Raw genomic sequence first — 17,601 nt, 5'->3', positions numbered from 1 at the left:
GGCTAAGTCACATTTTTGGTAAAAAGAGGTAACTTTCTCCAGCCAAGCCTAACAAGCTTTAAAAGGCCTATGGTTTATAAAATCACCAGTGCCCCTAATCAGCCCTCTCCCCCAGTTTCCCTCACCATCAGGGCTCTCCAGAATTGCCGTTCAGTGATCTCTTTTCTCTCCTGGGACTGCTCTGATTGTCCCATTTCCTTGGTTCCATGTGACACACAGTTGAGAAAAGAGGCACCTGTGCGTGTGACTTGTCACATCTTTTCCCAGCATTCTGCTCCCATGGATATGGGGCTCAGGAGGCATGGATGGGAATCAGGAAACTGCTTCCAACCCCATGACAAATGTCACCTATCTGTCCTACCAATTTGTCAGCATTGAAACTCAAAGTGACACTTTCCTGCCAAATCTAGATAAAGCCATTTCCACTCCAGTTGGAGTGAGTGTACCAGCCAATCTCCCAGAGGGAAACTAGGGTTCTGGAGATGATATGGGGTTCAGATTCAGCAAATGTTTTGGAATGTCCACTCTGTGCCCAGCATTGTGTTGGTTGTGAGTGTGTGTGCTTAGTTTACATTCCAAGCATTCCAAGTTGCATTACACAGATGAGAAAAGCAGGGCTCAGTAAGGCTCATTAACTTGCCCACCTACAGCCAGCGAATGAGAATCTCAAGATTTTACAAGATTTTATAGCTCCAAGTTCCAATCCAAGATACTTTCCATTAAGCCCATAGATGTCATTTCAGGTGCAACCTCAGGCCACCTTCTCCGGTATCCTCCTAGAATATTACAGATCACACAGTCTCTCTCCCCTCTGAACACCAAGAGCATGGCCATGTGTCCTTTCCACCTGTGAGTGAGCCTCACAAAGGACTGGAAGCTACCTAGGCTCAAGAGTTGTGTCTTCTTCTTTCATCCACTGATGGAATGCAGGGCACACAGGAAAACAAGAGTGTACTGAGGGCACTGAATAGTCTCAAAGCCTTCTCATATATCTTGTTCCCACAACTCTGTAACATAGGACAGAGAAGATTTATTTGCTCTGGGGTGGAGCAGGAGGGTAGAGGAAGGGAGGGAAGAAATGGAAGGAAGTTAGTGGGCAATTTAGGATTCAGCCCTAAAGGATCAAAGCACTAAGAATCCTGAATTATGGGAAGCATGATAAGGTCCCTGCTTGGCTAGGAGAATAGAGATTAACTTTATTTTTGAACACCTACTGGATGACAGCTAGTGCATTAGTAGGTCATGATGTACATTATCTCATTTAATGCGATCTCACATCCCTACAATCATATTTGTTAATAGGCTTCAGTGCACAAAATTGAATTAATCTTTATAATCCTTGATTCATTTCATGCTGTACTTATTGGTGCATGCTTGGGTCTTAAGTATTTATTTGTTCTCTCTTTCAATCATTTATTTTATTGATTTGGTGAATACCCTTGAACCTATACCCAACCCAGGAATTACACTGATGGTAACTTACATCTATTCATCTGCTTGTTCCCCTCCCTTCCCTTACCCAAGCCAACCCCATCCCCAATCATTTCCTTGCTCTCTTTTAGATTTATTCCATGTATATGGAAACCTTAAAATATATTTCTTATTTTGATTATCTTTAAATTGTAATAAAATAACTTGCCTTTTTCCAACATTATTTTGCTGAGGTTCATCTATATGGTTACTATAGTGTCCTTAGAGTTCACTCGTTTCACAGCTTTATGATATTCCACTGTGCACATGTACCACAGTTTATCCTTTTCATTCTTCTCATGAGAGCCCTTTATACGGTCTCCAGTCTTTTGCTATTGCTAACAGTGCTGCTAAGAGCATTCTTGTACATGTTTTCTGGTGTTCACATAAAAAATGTTTCTGAGATTTACATATTTAGGAGTGGAGTTGCTGGGTCCATCTTACAGATGAGGAAACTGAGGCTGAGAGAAGTTAATGAGACTGTTCAAAATCACATAGCTAGTAAATAACCAGAATCAGGATTTGAATCCAGGACTGCTCTAAAGAACATAAGTTGAGGAAAAAATTGGAGATGGGGGATGTAGGGGGAAATTAGAGAGATGAGGAAACTATACAAGCTTGAGAAAAGAATTTCTATTTACTAGGGAGGAAATGAGAGAAGAGAGACAGACCTTCTCATATTGTTTTATACTCAGAAAAAAAAAAAGAAAAGCGAAACTAAAGGCAGGTAGCCCAAAGCCTAGGAACCAGACCCGAAACCAGGCTTGGGCCTGCCTGACCTAAGCCTGGTAGTTAAAGATCGACCCCTGACCTAACTGGTTATGTTATCTATAGATTCCAGATATTGTAAAGAAAAGACATTGTGAAACTTCCCGGTCTGTTCTGTTTCACTCTGACCACCGATGCATGCAGCCCCTGTCACGTACCCTCTGCTTGCTCAATCGATCATGACCCTCTCACGTGGACCCCCTTAGAGTTGTGAGCCCTTAAAAGGGACAGGAATTGTTCACTCGGGGAGCTCGGCTCTTGAGACAGGAGTCTTGCGCGATGCTCCCAGCCAAATAAACCACTTCCTTCTTTAACTCGGTGTCTGAGAAGTTTTGTCTGCGGCTCGTCCTGCTACACCTTCCCTTACCCAATCCAACCCCATCCCCAATCATTTCTTTGCTCTCTTTTAGATTTATTCCATGTATATGGAAATCTTAAAATGTATTGTTTATTTTGATTATATTTAAATTGTAATAAAATAACTTGCCTTTTTCCAATATTATTTTGCTAAGATTCATCTATATGGTTACTATAGTGTCCCTAGAGTTCATTCATTTTCACAGCTTTATGATATTCCACTGTGCACATGTACCACAGTTTATCCTTCTCATTCTTCTCATGAGAGCACTTTGTATGGTCTCCAGTCTTTTGCTATTGCTAACAGTGCTGCTAAGAGCATTCTTGTACATGTTTTCTGGTGTTCACATAAAAAACGTTTCTGAGATTAACATATTTAGAAGTGGAGTTGCTGGGTCCATCTTACAGATGAGGAAACTGAGGCTGAGAGAAGTTAATGAGACTGTTCAAAATCACATAGCTAGTAAATAACCAGAATCAGGATTTGAATCCAGGACTGCTCTAAAGAACGTAAGTTGAGGAAAAAATTGGAGATGGGGGATGTAGGGGGAAATCAGAGTGATGAGGAAACTACAAGCTTGAGACAAGAGTTTCTATTTACTGAAGGTTCTGAGCACTTGTATACCAGTTTTCATGTGCCTCGGCCTATACTGGGAAGCCCCAGAGGTTAGGAAACTTCTGGCCCTGGTTCGGAACAAGAACCCTTTAATCTCCAGGACTGAGGGCTTTGTTATGGAAGGGGCAAATCTTTCTGGGCTTCAGGACAAGCCTGTTCCCAAGACACTTACTCCCTCCCATCAAATAAGGTATTCCCAGGTTCTGCCCCAGTCGGGCCCCACCTTCCCCCACAGTACACTGACACAAAGCCTGAGGCTCCCTTGTTGGAGACTTCTGGCCCTCTGGCCTGGGCTGCCCCCAACCCCAACCCATACATCCACTAACCACGGTGAGGCCACCCACAGAGCCATTTAATTATCCCTGAGTGCAAGGCCATGCCGCAGGCGCATGAAACAGGAAGGAAAAACAAGACCTGCAGCTGCACTATGATGTCAGCGATGGGGCAGACGGGCATTCAAATAAAAATTAAAATTACCAGGCAAATACGCCCTTGGCACACCAGCTGTTCGCTGCCCTCAGGCTTACAGGGTTCACCGATCTGTGTCTATTTATGTCATCGTGGTAGGGCCTATAAAACCCCTCTTCGGAGTCCCTTCAGGCTCAGGGACAGGAGTCTCACTCTTTCCCAAGGCCACAGATCTTCCTTCAGCCTGGCCTTCTTCTGGTGGAATTTACTAAAGATTTTAAGGGAGATAAGGGGAGAGTGTGGATCACAGCTGGAAAAATGACCTAATATTGAAGCACTACATATAGAGGGTCAGGATATCATCTTTGCACAGAAGGACAGCCCCGTGTTACCTTGATGCATCGCACAGCATGGAGGTGTTAATCATGTATCCTGTAAGTGTCCCGGCCAGGAGGTGTCAGATTTGAGTCTTGCCCTATGAGAGTTTATAGTCTGGGTAAAAAGGGAGAGAATGAACATTAGAGAGGCAGTGTGGCAACTGTTGGCTCTGATCGGGCCCGCAGGGTAGGCTGCATGTGTCCTTGTGGAGGAGAAAGGAGAGTAGGCTGAAGCCCCAGAATTCCTCCAAAGTGGCCTGGCCTTACTAACCTCTGCCCAGCCTCCTGCTAGCTGGTCCAGCTCTGCAACAGATGCTGCTTCTGATGCAAGGAAGTGGGAGCAGGTCTAGGTGTTACTGAGACAAAAAGGTCAGCAGGCAAGGACAGCTAAGGGGTCCCTATGCATGGAACCTCAGCATGCTGAGGGTTCCCTGTGTATGGGACCTTAGGTGGGGTGGGCACCCGGGCCACCTTGGAAAACTAATGGCCCAGGCTAGCAAAAACACACCATGCTCACTCACCACTGTACCTCCAGCCCTGTATTCTAGGGATCAGGCTCCTACACTCCTGCTTAGAAAAGGGCTTAGCCTGGACTGGTGAGCAGGTGGCCAGCAGCTGCTCCCTTGACAGAGCAAGTTTGTCTCCATGGCTGCAGAGCAGGCCCAGATGCTGCCCCTCTGCATGAGGATGTGTCTTCTTGGCTGAAACAAGTCTCTCCACAGAGTAACCTACAAAGGGCCATTAGCCAGCAGGATGAGCGAGGGTCCCATAGCTCCCCTTCTCTTCTGCAAGTCACTTTATCACAGCAACTGCATCCCCTGAATTCAGAATGCAAGCCTATTTTCCCTCTGGTCTTGGATCAGTCCTCACTGGGCCTGCCCCATTTCAACCAGGCCATGGCCAAAATGAGGACCAAGACTACTTATGAGCACTTGCTCTATATTCATCCCCCAGAAGCCAAATCTCCTTCTCCCCATGTTGCAGGGAAGCGGGAGAGGAAGATTGCCCTGACCCAGCATGCCACTGTCTCCTAGGCTGCTGTGATTTGCATGTGATTATGATACACACAGTCCCACAACCCCTTCCCAGCTCCTCACCCCCTCCTCACTATTTCCTGGGAGATGCTGCCGATCTAGTCTCTGAGGAGTTGCAGGTTTCAATCAATCTTGCTTATTGGTAAAAACTGACCTAATAAAGCACTTACTGGAAAATCCTGACAATTTCATTTTTAGAACATACAATTAAAACCATTTCCCTTAATATCCAGCAAACCGGCTGGGCACGTTGGCTCACTCCTGTAATCTCAGCACTTTGGAAGGCCGAGGCGGGTGGATCACAAGGTTAGGAGTTTGAGATGTGGTAGTGCATGCCTGTAATCCCAGCTACTCAGGAGGCTGAGGCAGGAGAATTGCTTGAACCTGGGAGGTGGAGGTTGCAGTGAGCCAAGATCGTGCCACTGCACTCCAGCCTGGGTGACAGAGCAAGACTCTGTCTCAAAAATAAATAAATAAATAAATAAATAAATACAAAACCCCCCCAGCAAACCTACACACAGCTATTCTGTCATCAAGATGGGTTCCATTTTAATCTATTCCAGAGCCGCTTACAAACTCTACACCTTGAATGAGAACATCCACATCAGTTATGTTTCCAGTGTTTCCCAAAAGTTAAGTCAAAAGTACAATTCTGGTCATCTCAGGATAAATGAGATAAGAGCATGTTGAAAGTACGTGATCAGTTGATTTGGCTCAGGGATTTTGTGGTTTTTTTTTTTAACTCTGCCAACTCAAATATCTAGTTAATCTGCTTGCATTTTGGAGGTTGCAGTGAAAAGCCTGTGTGACCAGTGCATCATCCCTGTTATATTTAGCTCATAGGGCACCTAAGGAGGGCTGCTAATACCCTAGTTGGGGCAGAGCACAATTCTGAATGAAAGGCATTTTGTTTTGTTTCTAGCAGACAGAAGGCCTCCTTTTCTGCAAGTACACTTACATTCAACCCAACTCCATTGACTCTCTGCTGCTAACTGCTCCACAACATGCTCTGTCCCCCAGACAAGATTTAGAGACTAGCCGGGTGCGGTGGCTCATGCCTGTAATCCCAGCACTTTGAGAGGCAGAGGCAGGCAGATCATGAGGTCAAGAGACTGAGACAATCCTGGCCAAAATGGGGAAACCCTGTCTCTACTAAAAATACAAAAATTAGCTGGGTGTGGTGGTGCGCTCCTGTAGTCCCAGCTCCTCAGGGGGGCAGAGGCAGGAGAATCGCTTCAACCTGGGAGGCAGAAGTTGCAGTGAGCCGAGATCGTGCTACTGCACTCCAGCCTGGTGACAGAGTTGAGACTCCATCTCATAAAAAAATAAATAAATAAAATAAAGATTTAGAGACCTAGTGCTGAGATGTCTATAAGCCAGGATATCTCCAATACTCACAGCTTCTAATTTTTGAGCACCTACTCAATACCAGGTCCTGCTCCAGATGCTTTGCACATCATCTCTCATCCTTGCAGCAACCTGCCTGGAAATGTGGGTTTTGTGATCCCCCTTTTTCTAGTAAGAAAACTGAGGCTATGAGTGGCCAAGTACCATCCACGGCATCTCACACACACTGAGTAAGCAACAGCATCAGGATTTGAACTTAGGCCTGTCTGCATCCAAATCTCACCTCTATTCCCTCATCACATGGATCTGGGGAGAGCTCCCTGCCACTCGTGGTGCCTGTGAGCTGGTATTAGTGTGAGAGGAGATGGGGGCTACTTCTGTCTCCTTGAGAAGGGCATGCCTGCAGCCTGCACCCCACTGGTGTGTTCTCCTTTCAGCAGATTCAGGGGATGGAGCAACACTTGTCTTGGGAGTTGTGGGCAGGACCAGGACTCCGCCTCCCCAGGAAGAATGACATGCTCCGAGGATGTGGGACAAACTTGCATGGCTGCGCCTGTACCCGCTGCCTGGAAACGAACAGCTTGGGCGGATAATTGGCTAGTCCAATTTCCAGCGGGCTTTGCAGCATGTCTTTTAGCCACCAACATTTCCCACCAGGCCTCCAGCTTCTCCAGGAGCTCAGATTTCTGAGCAAGCAAAAGACAGAGAACTGATTCTCCCATTTCTCCTCCTACCTTCATCTCTAGCCGACCAGCATTGGTGTGGACTCATCCATGACATCCTATTAGCAATTTAGCTCAAGCACCCCTGACAACACTCCGCCACCCCCATTTCCTTGCCGCCCAGCACCTATGCACCTGCTCCACTCCCACCCCTTTCCCGTATTTCCATCTAGTCCACAGCACAGTAGAGGTTCAGAGCACCAGCTCTGGATTTCTAAATCCAGGGCTTTAAATCCCAATTCTGCCACGTACACACTGTACGGCCTTGGGTAGATCACTGAAGTACCTCTCTGTACGTGAGGATTAATAATAGTGTCTATCTGTGATGGGCTGAACTGAGTCCCCCAAATTCCTATAATGAAGCCTAACCCTAGTACCTCAAAATATGTCTGTATTTGGGGATAGGGCTTGTACGAGGTGATTAAGTTAAATGAGGCCATTAGGATGGGGCTTTAATATGACTGGTGTTCTTATAAGAAGAGGAAGAGACACCAAGGGTTAGAGAACAGAAGAAAGATTGTGAAGACACAGCAAGAAGGCAGCCATCTACAAGCCAAAAGGAGAGACCTCAGAAGAAACCAACCCTGCCAGCACCTTAATCTTGCACTTCTAGCTATCAGAACTGTGAGACAATAAAACTCTTGTTTAAGCCACTCTGTGTGTGATATTCTGTTTTTGTAGCCCAAGCAAACTCATACATTGCCTCACTTAATTGTTGCAGGGGCTGGGCTTGGTGGCTCGTCCCTGTAATTCCAGCTACTCAGATGTCTGAGGTGGAAGGAATGCTTGAGCCCAGTTCAAGACCAGCCTGGGCAACATAGTGAGACACTGTCTCTACAAAACAATTTTTTAAATTAGCTGGGTATAGTGGTGCACACCTGCAATCCCAGCTACTTAGGAGGCAGAGGTGGAAGGATTGTTGCATCCAGGAGTTTGAGGCTGCAGTGAGCTATGACAGCACCACTGTACTCCAGCCTAGGTGACAGATGAGACCCATCTCTAAAATAATAATAATAGTAATAATAAACTGTTGCAGGGACCCAACTAGATGAACCATCTAAATTGCTGGTAAAGTACCTGGCCCCTAAGTGTTTCCTATTAGCATAGCAGCTTCTCATTATGCAGCCATTTATTTTCTATACCACTCACTTGGTAAGTGCCAAGGCTTATAAAGCATTAAGTCTTTCTAAGAATCAAGTAAGTTCTATGAGGATCCAGGTTTTAGATTTCTTGCCTCCACCCCCAGTCTACCCAAGTGACTAATCTATAAGAGGTGCTCAGCTGGGCGCGGTGGATCATGCCTGTAATCCCAGCTCTTTGGGAGGCTGAGGCAGGTGGATCACGAGGTCAGGAGATCGACACCATCCTGGCTAACATGGTGAAACCCCGTCTCTACTAAAAATACAAAAAATAGCCGGGCATGGTGGCGGGCACCTGTAGTCCCAGCTACTTGGGAGGCTGAGGCAGGAGAATGGCGTGAACCTGGGAGGCAGAGCTTGCAGTGAGCCAAGATGGTGCCACTGCACTCCAGCCTGGGTGACAGAGCAAGACTCCATCTCAAAAAAAAAAAAAGAAAGAAAAAGAAAAAGAAAAGAAAAGAAAGAGGTGCTCAAAAAACATTTGTAGATGTAATGTTCTTCCGATAAATATTTAGGAACTAGGGCAGTAAACAAATGAGACCCAGGGAGTCTGGGTCTGGAATTACAATCTCTCTCTACCTTCAGGGATTTTAGAGTTTAGTAGGGAAGGGATGTGATGTTGATTCTGTAATATCTTTTGCTTTGAGTGTTTTTCTTTTGCATTTATCTGAGAAGCAAGTGAGCTATGAATAAGGTGCTGGCTTGACTCCCTAGTGATTCCAATATGAGAGAATGATACCACTTAGCACACACTGTGTGCCTACTAGGTGCCACTTTCTTCCTAGCTTAATGTTCATAATGACCCCAAGCAGTTGACTCTGTTATTATTTTAGTTTTACAGATGGGAAAACTGAGGCACAGGGAAGTAAATTCCCTAGGATCACACAACTTGTAAGAGTTAAAGCTGAGATAGAAACCTAATCTGGCATCACAGCCCAAACTATCAGGAACAGCGTGCTCACGTAACCCTAGTCAAAGGCTCTCAGGCTTGTGACTTTTCTGTTTCCACGGCTAAGCATCCAGCCAGTGACCCAGGGTGTGGACTGGGATGTCCCTCGCTGCTGTGGAATGAGGCATGAACATGGGAGGCAGCACGCATAGCATGTCCCCACCCTTTCCCTTCAGCTTTACTCCCCTTTCTGGATAGGGGACCAGGACAGACTCTAAAATGGACTGAATATTTGTGCCCAGACCCCAACACTTTTATACTGAAACCATGAGCTCAATGGGATGGTATTTAAAAGTGGAGCCTGTGGGAGGTGATTAGGCCATGAGGGTGGAGCCCTTGTGAATGGGATTAGTGACTTTTATAAGAAACCAGAGAGCTAGGTAGCGTTCCTTCCACCATGTGGGGATATAACAAGAAGTTGACAGTCCACAACCTGGAAGAGAGCCCTCCCCAGAGCCCGACCGTGCTGGCACTCTGATCTCGGACTTCCAGGCTCCAGAACTGTGAGGAACAATATCTGTTGTTTATAAACCACCAGTCTATGGCACTTTGTTACAGCAGTCCAGACAGATTAAGACAGGCCCCAACTAAGAAGCACATCCTCCAGAGGAAGTTATCTCAGTGACCTCTTCTGTCTCTCTCTCCATGGCTTTGTTTGTAGATCCTAGGACCAGAAGGGACTTGGCTTGTGTTTCTCTACATGTGCTGCATGTTAGTGAGATGCCAGGCATAGTGCTAAGTGTCTTACATGTTTAAGAGCCTCTGTCAAGGCCTAAGAGAGTGATCTCAGATACCAAAGCGGGTTCCAGACCAAGCCAACACTCCAGGGAGGGAGTGGAGAACCAGTGAGTGGCACTGAGAACCCATCCCTCAGCAAAAGATCAGGGGCTGGAGAGAACTTGTGAAAGTTTTTGGAGAGAACTATTTGTGTGCTGTGAGCCCCAGCCCCCTGGAAGGACATCTCACCTCACTCCAAGGGAGTGTGGGTTCTGTGGGTCCTTGGAGCCTGACATGTGCCCCCTGGTGCTTGAGGACCCAGGAGACAGGTGTCTATTCCAGCCTGGAAAATAAAAAATGTTAGCAGCAGGCTGGCTGGTGGCTCTGGCTACAGAGCAAGAAGAACAGCTGCTTTCTTCTAATTCTAGGGAAAAATAAGATCCAAATGGTGCCAATGGGCCCACTGTGGGCCTCTGGAGAGAAGACTAGCATGAGTTCAACCTAGGACCTGTCCAAGTGGGCAAGCGGACTGCAGCAGAGAGAAGCTGGGGCACTATCAGGAAGGACCAGTCCACCCGCCAGAGGGAATGATTCACCCTCACCAGGAGACTTGCAGGGAGCAGATTCCCAAGACACAGGGTCTCCATTGAACCAGGAAGGACTCCCCTTTCCCCTCCACAGAGTCCTCCAAGGCTGGAGAGCCCACAGCCTATTTCAGATGGCATCTACATCAGGCCTGACCCCCCACCCACACCCCTCATCCCTGATCTCTTATCTTTCCCCTTCCACTCTCTCCTGGAGGGGTCAGGAGCCCCATGTGGGAATAGGGGTAGAAGGAGTACAAGAGCAAAGCCAGAAAGACAGAAACCAGCCACACCCCCTTCCCAGTGGTGGACCTCTGTCTGCAGCAGCCCAACCTGCCACTACTCCTTGCCCAATCTACAAAATTGGAATTGAGGGTGATCATTTGCTTTACAAAAGGACTTTTCTTTTAACCCAAAGGATTCACCTTTGAAGAAATATCAGCTTTCCTTTAAAGACAGATTTTTCCAGAGCATTTTCAATTATTCGGATTGTTAAGATTTTGCATATCCTGTCTTATCACCCCACTTTAAGAATGAGCTTTTGTAAGCAGATACAGTGCCTTATTCTCCTTCTGTCCCCTCCACAGGACCTGATCACCAGAGGCACTTAAAGATCTGATGACTAATACACAATTTTCGAGGACACACTGATTGTATAAAGTGAGGTACAGCCCTAAGCAGGATCAACCCACTGCATTTCCAGATTGCTCCAGCTGAACAAATACACAAACCATCCCCACCCTTTTTTTCTCTCTGCATTTTCAAGCAGTAGGCGGTAGTAATAAAAACACCACCTCAAATTGGGCCAGCACTTTACAGTTTCAAAGCCACTTTCATAACCCATAGTCACTCTCCACCCCACGCTCATCCCCAAGCCAGGCCCATCCATTTCCACCCATACCCCTACTTCTCCTGATGGCCAGCCCTGTGCCAGCCACTGCCAGGTGGGGCCACGTGCCCTCCCTCCAGCGAGTCCATGTGTGATGTGGACAGTTTCCTCATAAAGAGTCAGCTGGGCAGAAATGTGGGCAGAGAGCAGAGAGCAGCTTGTTCAGGTTCTGTTTATTATGTTCTCACAGCCTTGTTTATAGTAAAGGTGAATGACATGATTCCACTTTACACGGTAATGAAACAACTTAATGAGGACTCCATCAGCCAAGCAGTTGATATGGCAGATGAGCTGCTACAAATCTGTTGTGTGCTCGCCGCGTGACTCAGCTAATGCTACCGGGGTTGGAGCACACACCGAGCCCAGCCACCTTTTCCATACCTGGAAGAGGGAAGGGAGTGGAAGGACCAAAAGGGAGTAAGAATCAGGAAAGGAACAGTTTATTGAAAGGACCCAGAGCCCAACCTAGGAAGGCCAGTGGCCCCATCCTGAAATCTCTCATCTTGGTCCACAGCATCTTGTGGAGTCCTGAGAGGCCACAGGGACAGGAAGGCGTCTCTGCTCTTGGCTTCTTCCTCCACCATCTCATGCCGAGTGGCATGCTGGGACAGGCTCTCAGTGCCAGGGAGACTTTGCCACCTCTCTTGCTTCTAACCCAGAGGGATGCAGATTTAAAGAGGCCTGACACTTGGCAGAGTGAAGGGTGGCCTGGGATGGAAAACTGTGATGCATCTGCCTTGCGTGGAAGTGGGCGCAGACAGGGTCAGGAGAACTCTGGACACTCTTGTTGCTGGGAGACCACCCTGCCTCTGCATTTGCTACTCATCCCTTCTCTTCTGATCCACGGAGAAGTAGACACCACGTTAGCGGCTGGTCTCTCCCACCTGCTCCTTGTTCTTCAGTCTTCCCCATTCTACCCTCACCCAGCTCTCAGCACAGTTAAGTTCACAGCTTTCCCTCACAGCAGAGCCAGCTGAGCTGCTCAGCTCAAGTGCCCAGGGCCTGCAGCCAGAGGCTGGGCCTACAGCCTGCGCAGAACGCTCTTTCACAGCTTTGGTTTATTCAGAGCAGCAGTTCTGGGGAGAGCACCGGAGATTAAAATCAACTAGGACCTTCCCAGCTGCCCACCCAACCTGGGACCAAAGAGGGAACAGTGAGGGCTTGGAAAGGCCTCACAGATCTTGATATCCTCAGGACGTGACACTCTCCACTGAAAAATTTGGAAGTTGTGTTACTACTATTATTATTACCACGACACTCTTCACTCACCACTTGAGTGGGGGTTCCAACTACCTTGTCACGTGGCCTTGGGTACAGAGACACAGCCTAATGCAAAAATGGCCAAACACAAGGGCGCAGGAAAACAGACAGGGGAAACAGCCTAGGAGACAAGCTTGGAGGAGACAGGACTCAGAAAGCATGGCAGAGTGTCTTTCAATCAAGGGTCCCTTCAGCTACCACCTTTGGCATGGCCGCTGCCCAGCAATGCACACAGCTTGGGCCAAAACACCTTTATCTCAAAAGAGCAAGTCAGACCCAGAGGGCACAGAGGCAGCCATCCCGAGTCAGGCTGCAGGGCTGGCCAGGTTCCCCGGTATCTATGTGCTTGCATGTGGAGATAACGCCAGCCCCCTTGGTCCACACAGCTGTGTCTCCCCCCTCCCCCAGCCCCCCGCTGTGTTCCTCCTCACTCCTTAGACCAATGCTTCCTAAGTTCAGCTGCTCATTGGAATCACTTGTGGAGCTTCAAAAATGACTGATGCCTGGGTCTCTACCAAAAGCTTCTGATTTGGCTGTTCTGGGGTGGGACCTGGACATCTAGGTTTTAAAAACTCCTTAGGTGATTCTAAGGAGCAGCCAAGGTCGTGAGCCTCTGTCTAAGACCATCTTTTTTCCAAGTCCACAGGCCACTAGCCACCTAGGAACTTATTAAAAATATAGATTTCTGGGCCCCATCTCAGGTCTATCAGATCAGCATCTCTGGGTGTGCACCTGGGAATTAGCACTTGTCACAGCCTTTCCAGGTGATTCCTGTGCATGCTCAAGTTTAATGAGAAGGACTGCCTCAGAGGATTCTTCCTCACCCCAGAGGTGCCCAAGGCCATGAATGGTTGATACTGACAGTATTCCATTTAGTTTGCCAAGGGCAATGACAAATCTCACACCAGCCCCCAAACAAGTTAGCCCTCCAGTGGGGCAAGGTCACTCAGGGATGGAGAGCAATTCTAAAAGTCACAGCTCTGCCTGGACTTGCCTGGACTTGCCCTGCCCTGGCTTGCCTGGAGCCTGCACAGGCCCAGGACTGAGTAAGCCTCAAGTCCAGAAGGCAAGTCCACAGCACAGGCCTGGCTTGAGGAGCAAAGGAAGACAGGAAATAAATGGAAGTGATACCCAAGGACACGGGCTTGCGGAAGAGGCAATGGGAGAGAGGGAAGGACTGGGAAACATGGAAGCCCAGGGATGAGGTATGCTTGGATATTGCTCTAGATGTTGTAAACATTTCTCTTTGTTTTATCACAGACCAAAATCTGGGTTGGCACGACCAGAGTGCCTAAAAGTAGGCATCAGAGTGGAGAGCTCTGCGCCTCTTGTGGGAAGCAGGGCATACAAAGTATGAGGAAAGCTCCACCCCATGGGAAGATCATGTCTGCCGTGTACTAGTCTAATGCTCACAATTGTCACACACACACAAACACACAGAGACGCTCCACAGGAGTACCATAAATTTAGCTATCATGTTCCTCTACACATGGACACACGCCCACATACCCTTACTTAGCTGCAAAATTCAGGATCCCCAAGCTTGGTCTTTCACACCTCCCCATTGTGGGAGGAAGTCACCAGGGCACCATGACGCCACCATCTGCAGCCTTCGTTTCCTCAATAGTTGGCAAGAACTCTAGGCCTCTCTATGAGGCCATCGCACGACGCTCTTGTTCAGACTTTTCTCCTTGGGATAGTGGAAGTGGAGAAAAAGCCCCTTTTAGAATGTTTCACATTTCTATAACTCTGTGCAGTTCCAATTTATATGCACCTCATATTCGACAGTAGAGTTGGCAGCAGATGCACATTTCATATGTAAACAATGTTTAAAATACCCTGTTAGAGAATTTAATCATTAAATTAATTCTGGCAGCTTTATCTAAGAAAGAATGATTTGTTTTTTTAACCGTGGTTGGGAAGATACTACCTGATCTAACTAGGAATACCCATTTGAAGCTTTGGAGTTCTCCAACACAAAATTCCACAGGTCTTTTCAGTGTGAGGGCTAGGAGACATGTGTTCTTCTCTCCCCTTGAGATTCACATAGTCACACCCACCCTCACTCACAGATAACAATGTGCTGTAGCAGTGCAGTGGCCCTAGCACTAGTGGGACTCAAGGGCCTTCTTGGCCTGGTCTAGCTATAGCTAAAAAAGGAAGAGATTCTCAAAGTTACCGGAGAGGAACACAAGCACTAGAACATCACCAGCATAACCTTAAAAGGCCCCTCACCCCTTAAAAGGAGAATGGTTCAGCCCAGGTCTCAATGGTCTGCACTCCAGAGCTTATGCCTAATCATGTGCTGTTCCACTTAGTCAAGCTGAACGTTTTGTAGATCTGCAATGAATCCAAATCCATTGGTCGTGAATTATTCCAATAGTAACTCCACTCTGTTATCCTCTCCACCTGGAAGCCAGCCTCTTACATGCCCCTCTTTCACTTTCTGGTCTCTCTGCTAAAGGTTCATCTCCTTGGTACTAGTCTTGTGCCAAAGTCAGCTTTTTCCTGGGTGGCTAGAGTAGGTTCCAGGCTGCTCACTCATCCTCCAAGGAAGAATTGCCTGATACATTTCCAAGAGCAGCTGCAGGGTACCATGAAAGCATTTTAGGAAGGTTCTCCACGTCTAGATGTTCACAGTGATCTTCTTAGCCACACCTCCTATTTCATGCTCAATTCCAAAAGGTCAAAGATCAAGAAAGAAGCTGCTTCATGGTATCCAAGAGAGAGATCTTTCTAAGAAAGCATTTTCCCAGGAAGTATGCTGGAAAGAGTTTCAGCCTAAATTCCCATTCTCCCCCATCATAATTACATGACCGGCATGGAAGGGGGGAGGTGGAGATACAGGGAAAGTATTAGGCACCATGGGAGCACTCCATGCTATAGGAATTCACCTCCCTTTGCCAAGCTGTCATCCTAAGAGATCAGTGATGTATGATGCTGCAGAGAGGTGAGGGCAGAGAAGACACTGAGAAACAGACAGGTTACATGGTACCCCTTTGAATAGAAGTCTACTGGTGCTACTTGCCCTCATCTCTTGACTTCTGGAAAAGTTCTTCGTAGAATTGAGGAAGATTTGCAAGCTGTATCTTTCTTAATGGCAGTTCCACTTCAGAAGTCATGAAGGACATCTCCCAAGACTCTTTCTGGAAATGTAAGGTTAGGGTAGTCTTGTGAATTTCCTAGGCCAAGATGGGAAGTAATCACAGTTTTTCACACTGGTCCAATGGAAATGGAAGAAACAAACAACTCCATGGATTTCACTCCTTCTCCGAGAAGTCACCTGTCAATGACAGAACTAGAAACCTGGAATTCCGCAGAAACCTCTCTCCTAAGCTGTGAGGTCTCAGTGAGCAGAGCTGGCCACTACAAATCACAGAGTTGAGCCCAAGTCTTTTGGCTATTCCTCCCAGGGATTTACAACAAGTGGAGAGTCAGGAATCCTAACTGAGGAGGGTGTGGAGGTGGTGGGAATTGCATTTGCATTATTTACAGATTAGCCTAGCACAGCAAATCTGCCCTCTCAGCGGAGGTGACCCAAGGCATTATATGAAGGGCAAGTTGCTGACCCAGAAAAGGGTGACAGCGGCAAGGCGCTACCACTAACCAAAACACAAACGTGGGTAAATGGAATAGAGTCCAAGCTCCGGCAGCTGGGTCATACTTTGGAATGGCCCTTCATTCCCTCCTCACCCCCAGCCTCCCACCCCCAATGCCACCGCTTTTGAACACCTATGACATTTCACATTAGAATATGATCTTGGCAGCAAGGGGAGGGGAAAGCCAGTGATTTCCAGGAGTCCCCTTCTGAGGTCTAACTGAGCCTCCTCTGGCTTTGGGACAGCAGATCTAAGTACATTTTGGACCTCAGGAACCTGGGGTAAGAGTCTTTCTCCATGAGGCTGTGTACTTTTCCTTGGGCTTGGTCAAAGCAAGTCAGGGACGGCTCCTGCAGGTTCTTCCTCGTGGCTTCTCGGGTCTGGAAGTCAATGTTTACCTAGAGATACAAACAGAGAGCAAGGTCACAGGCCCTCAAGGGCCAAGGTTTCTGGCAGCTAGCCCTAACTATGCAATAATTATTAATGACAGAATCCACATGTTTAAGGTGATTTCTGCTTTTCAAATTGCTTCCATGGAGGTCATCCCTTTTGATCACAGCAAGAATCCTGTGGGGTCTGAAGACCAGATACTCTCAGTCCCAATTTATAGACAATAATACTGGAAAGAAGAAACTAAAAAGCTTGTTTAAAGTAGTATGGAAAGTTAGTAACAGAGCCAAGGCAAAATCCCAAATAACTTGAATCCCTAATCCAGGGACCTTCACCATGGCAGGCAAAGGGATAGATCCAAGCCAGTTGTTAATGCAAGTCCCCTGAAGTAAGCTTTCTCTCCTGTCCTTTCTTGTCTACGAAGGAAACAAATGCCCTGTGGAGGGAGGCCCTGGTTAGAATGTACATCTCTGTTCCAACCAGCATTATAAAGGGCCTGTAGCATCCTAGCCAACTGATAAAGACTTCTCGCATCCCAAGTCAAAGCATAATTGAAGGAATCTAAAAATGCAATGCACCTAAACTTGTAGCAAACATTTTTCTTCATTTAAACCCTCCCCTCCCAAGTAAAATTCTGTATTATAACTCACAACAGCAATATAATAAAAATTCATCCTATTATTATAAATAAGTATAATTAAATAATATAAATAATTGTAATTACTCATTAATGAGCAGTGGCAAATACTGAACAGGTGCTTTATCTCTCATGCTCTGAAAGGTACGTATGCTTTTACATTGGGGAAATTGAGACCCAGAGAGGTTTAGTAACTTGACCAAGATCTCATAGCTAGTAAGTGGTGGAGCTAAAATTGAAACAAGATTTCAAAGCAGATCCACATTTCATTAAGCTATGCTGCCTTCCATCAGGAAAATGAACATAGACTCGGTAGCATTTATTCTTGCAAAATCTCT

General features: G+C 46.9%; 1 protein-coding gene across 8 annotated transcripts in view; it reads right to left on the bottom strand.

Moving 5' to 3' along the window:
* Positions 1 to 11,535: 11,535 nt before the first annotated feature.
* The window catches only part of RGS8 (regulator of G protein signaling 8), a 120,383-nt gene continuing 114,317 nt past the window's right edge, over positions 11,536 to 17,601 (bottom strand). For all 8 annotated transcript variants that reach the window (XM_063648145.1, XM_054497419.2, XM_054497429.2 and 5 more), the window contains one exon: positions 11,536 to 16,634. In XM_063648145.1, the coding sequence (XP_063504215.1) occupies positions 16,452 to 16,634 (183 nt within the window). In that variant the 3' untranslated portion in view covers positions 11,536 to 16,451. The remainder of the gene's footprint in view (positions 16,635 to 17,601) is intronic.

This window comes from Pongo pygmaeus, chromosome 1 (genome assembly GCF_028885625.2).
Source record: "Pongo pygmaeus isolate AG05252 chromosome 1, NHGRI_mPonPyg2-v2.0_pri, whole genome shotgun sequence".
NCBI lineage: Eukaryota > Metazoa > Chordata > Mammalia > Primates > Hominidae > Pongo > Pongo pygmaeus.
The sequence above is the reverse complement of the archived record's forward strand: the minus strand, read 5'-3'. Positions and strand labels throughout refer to the sequence as shown.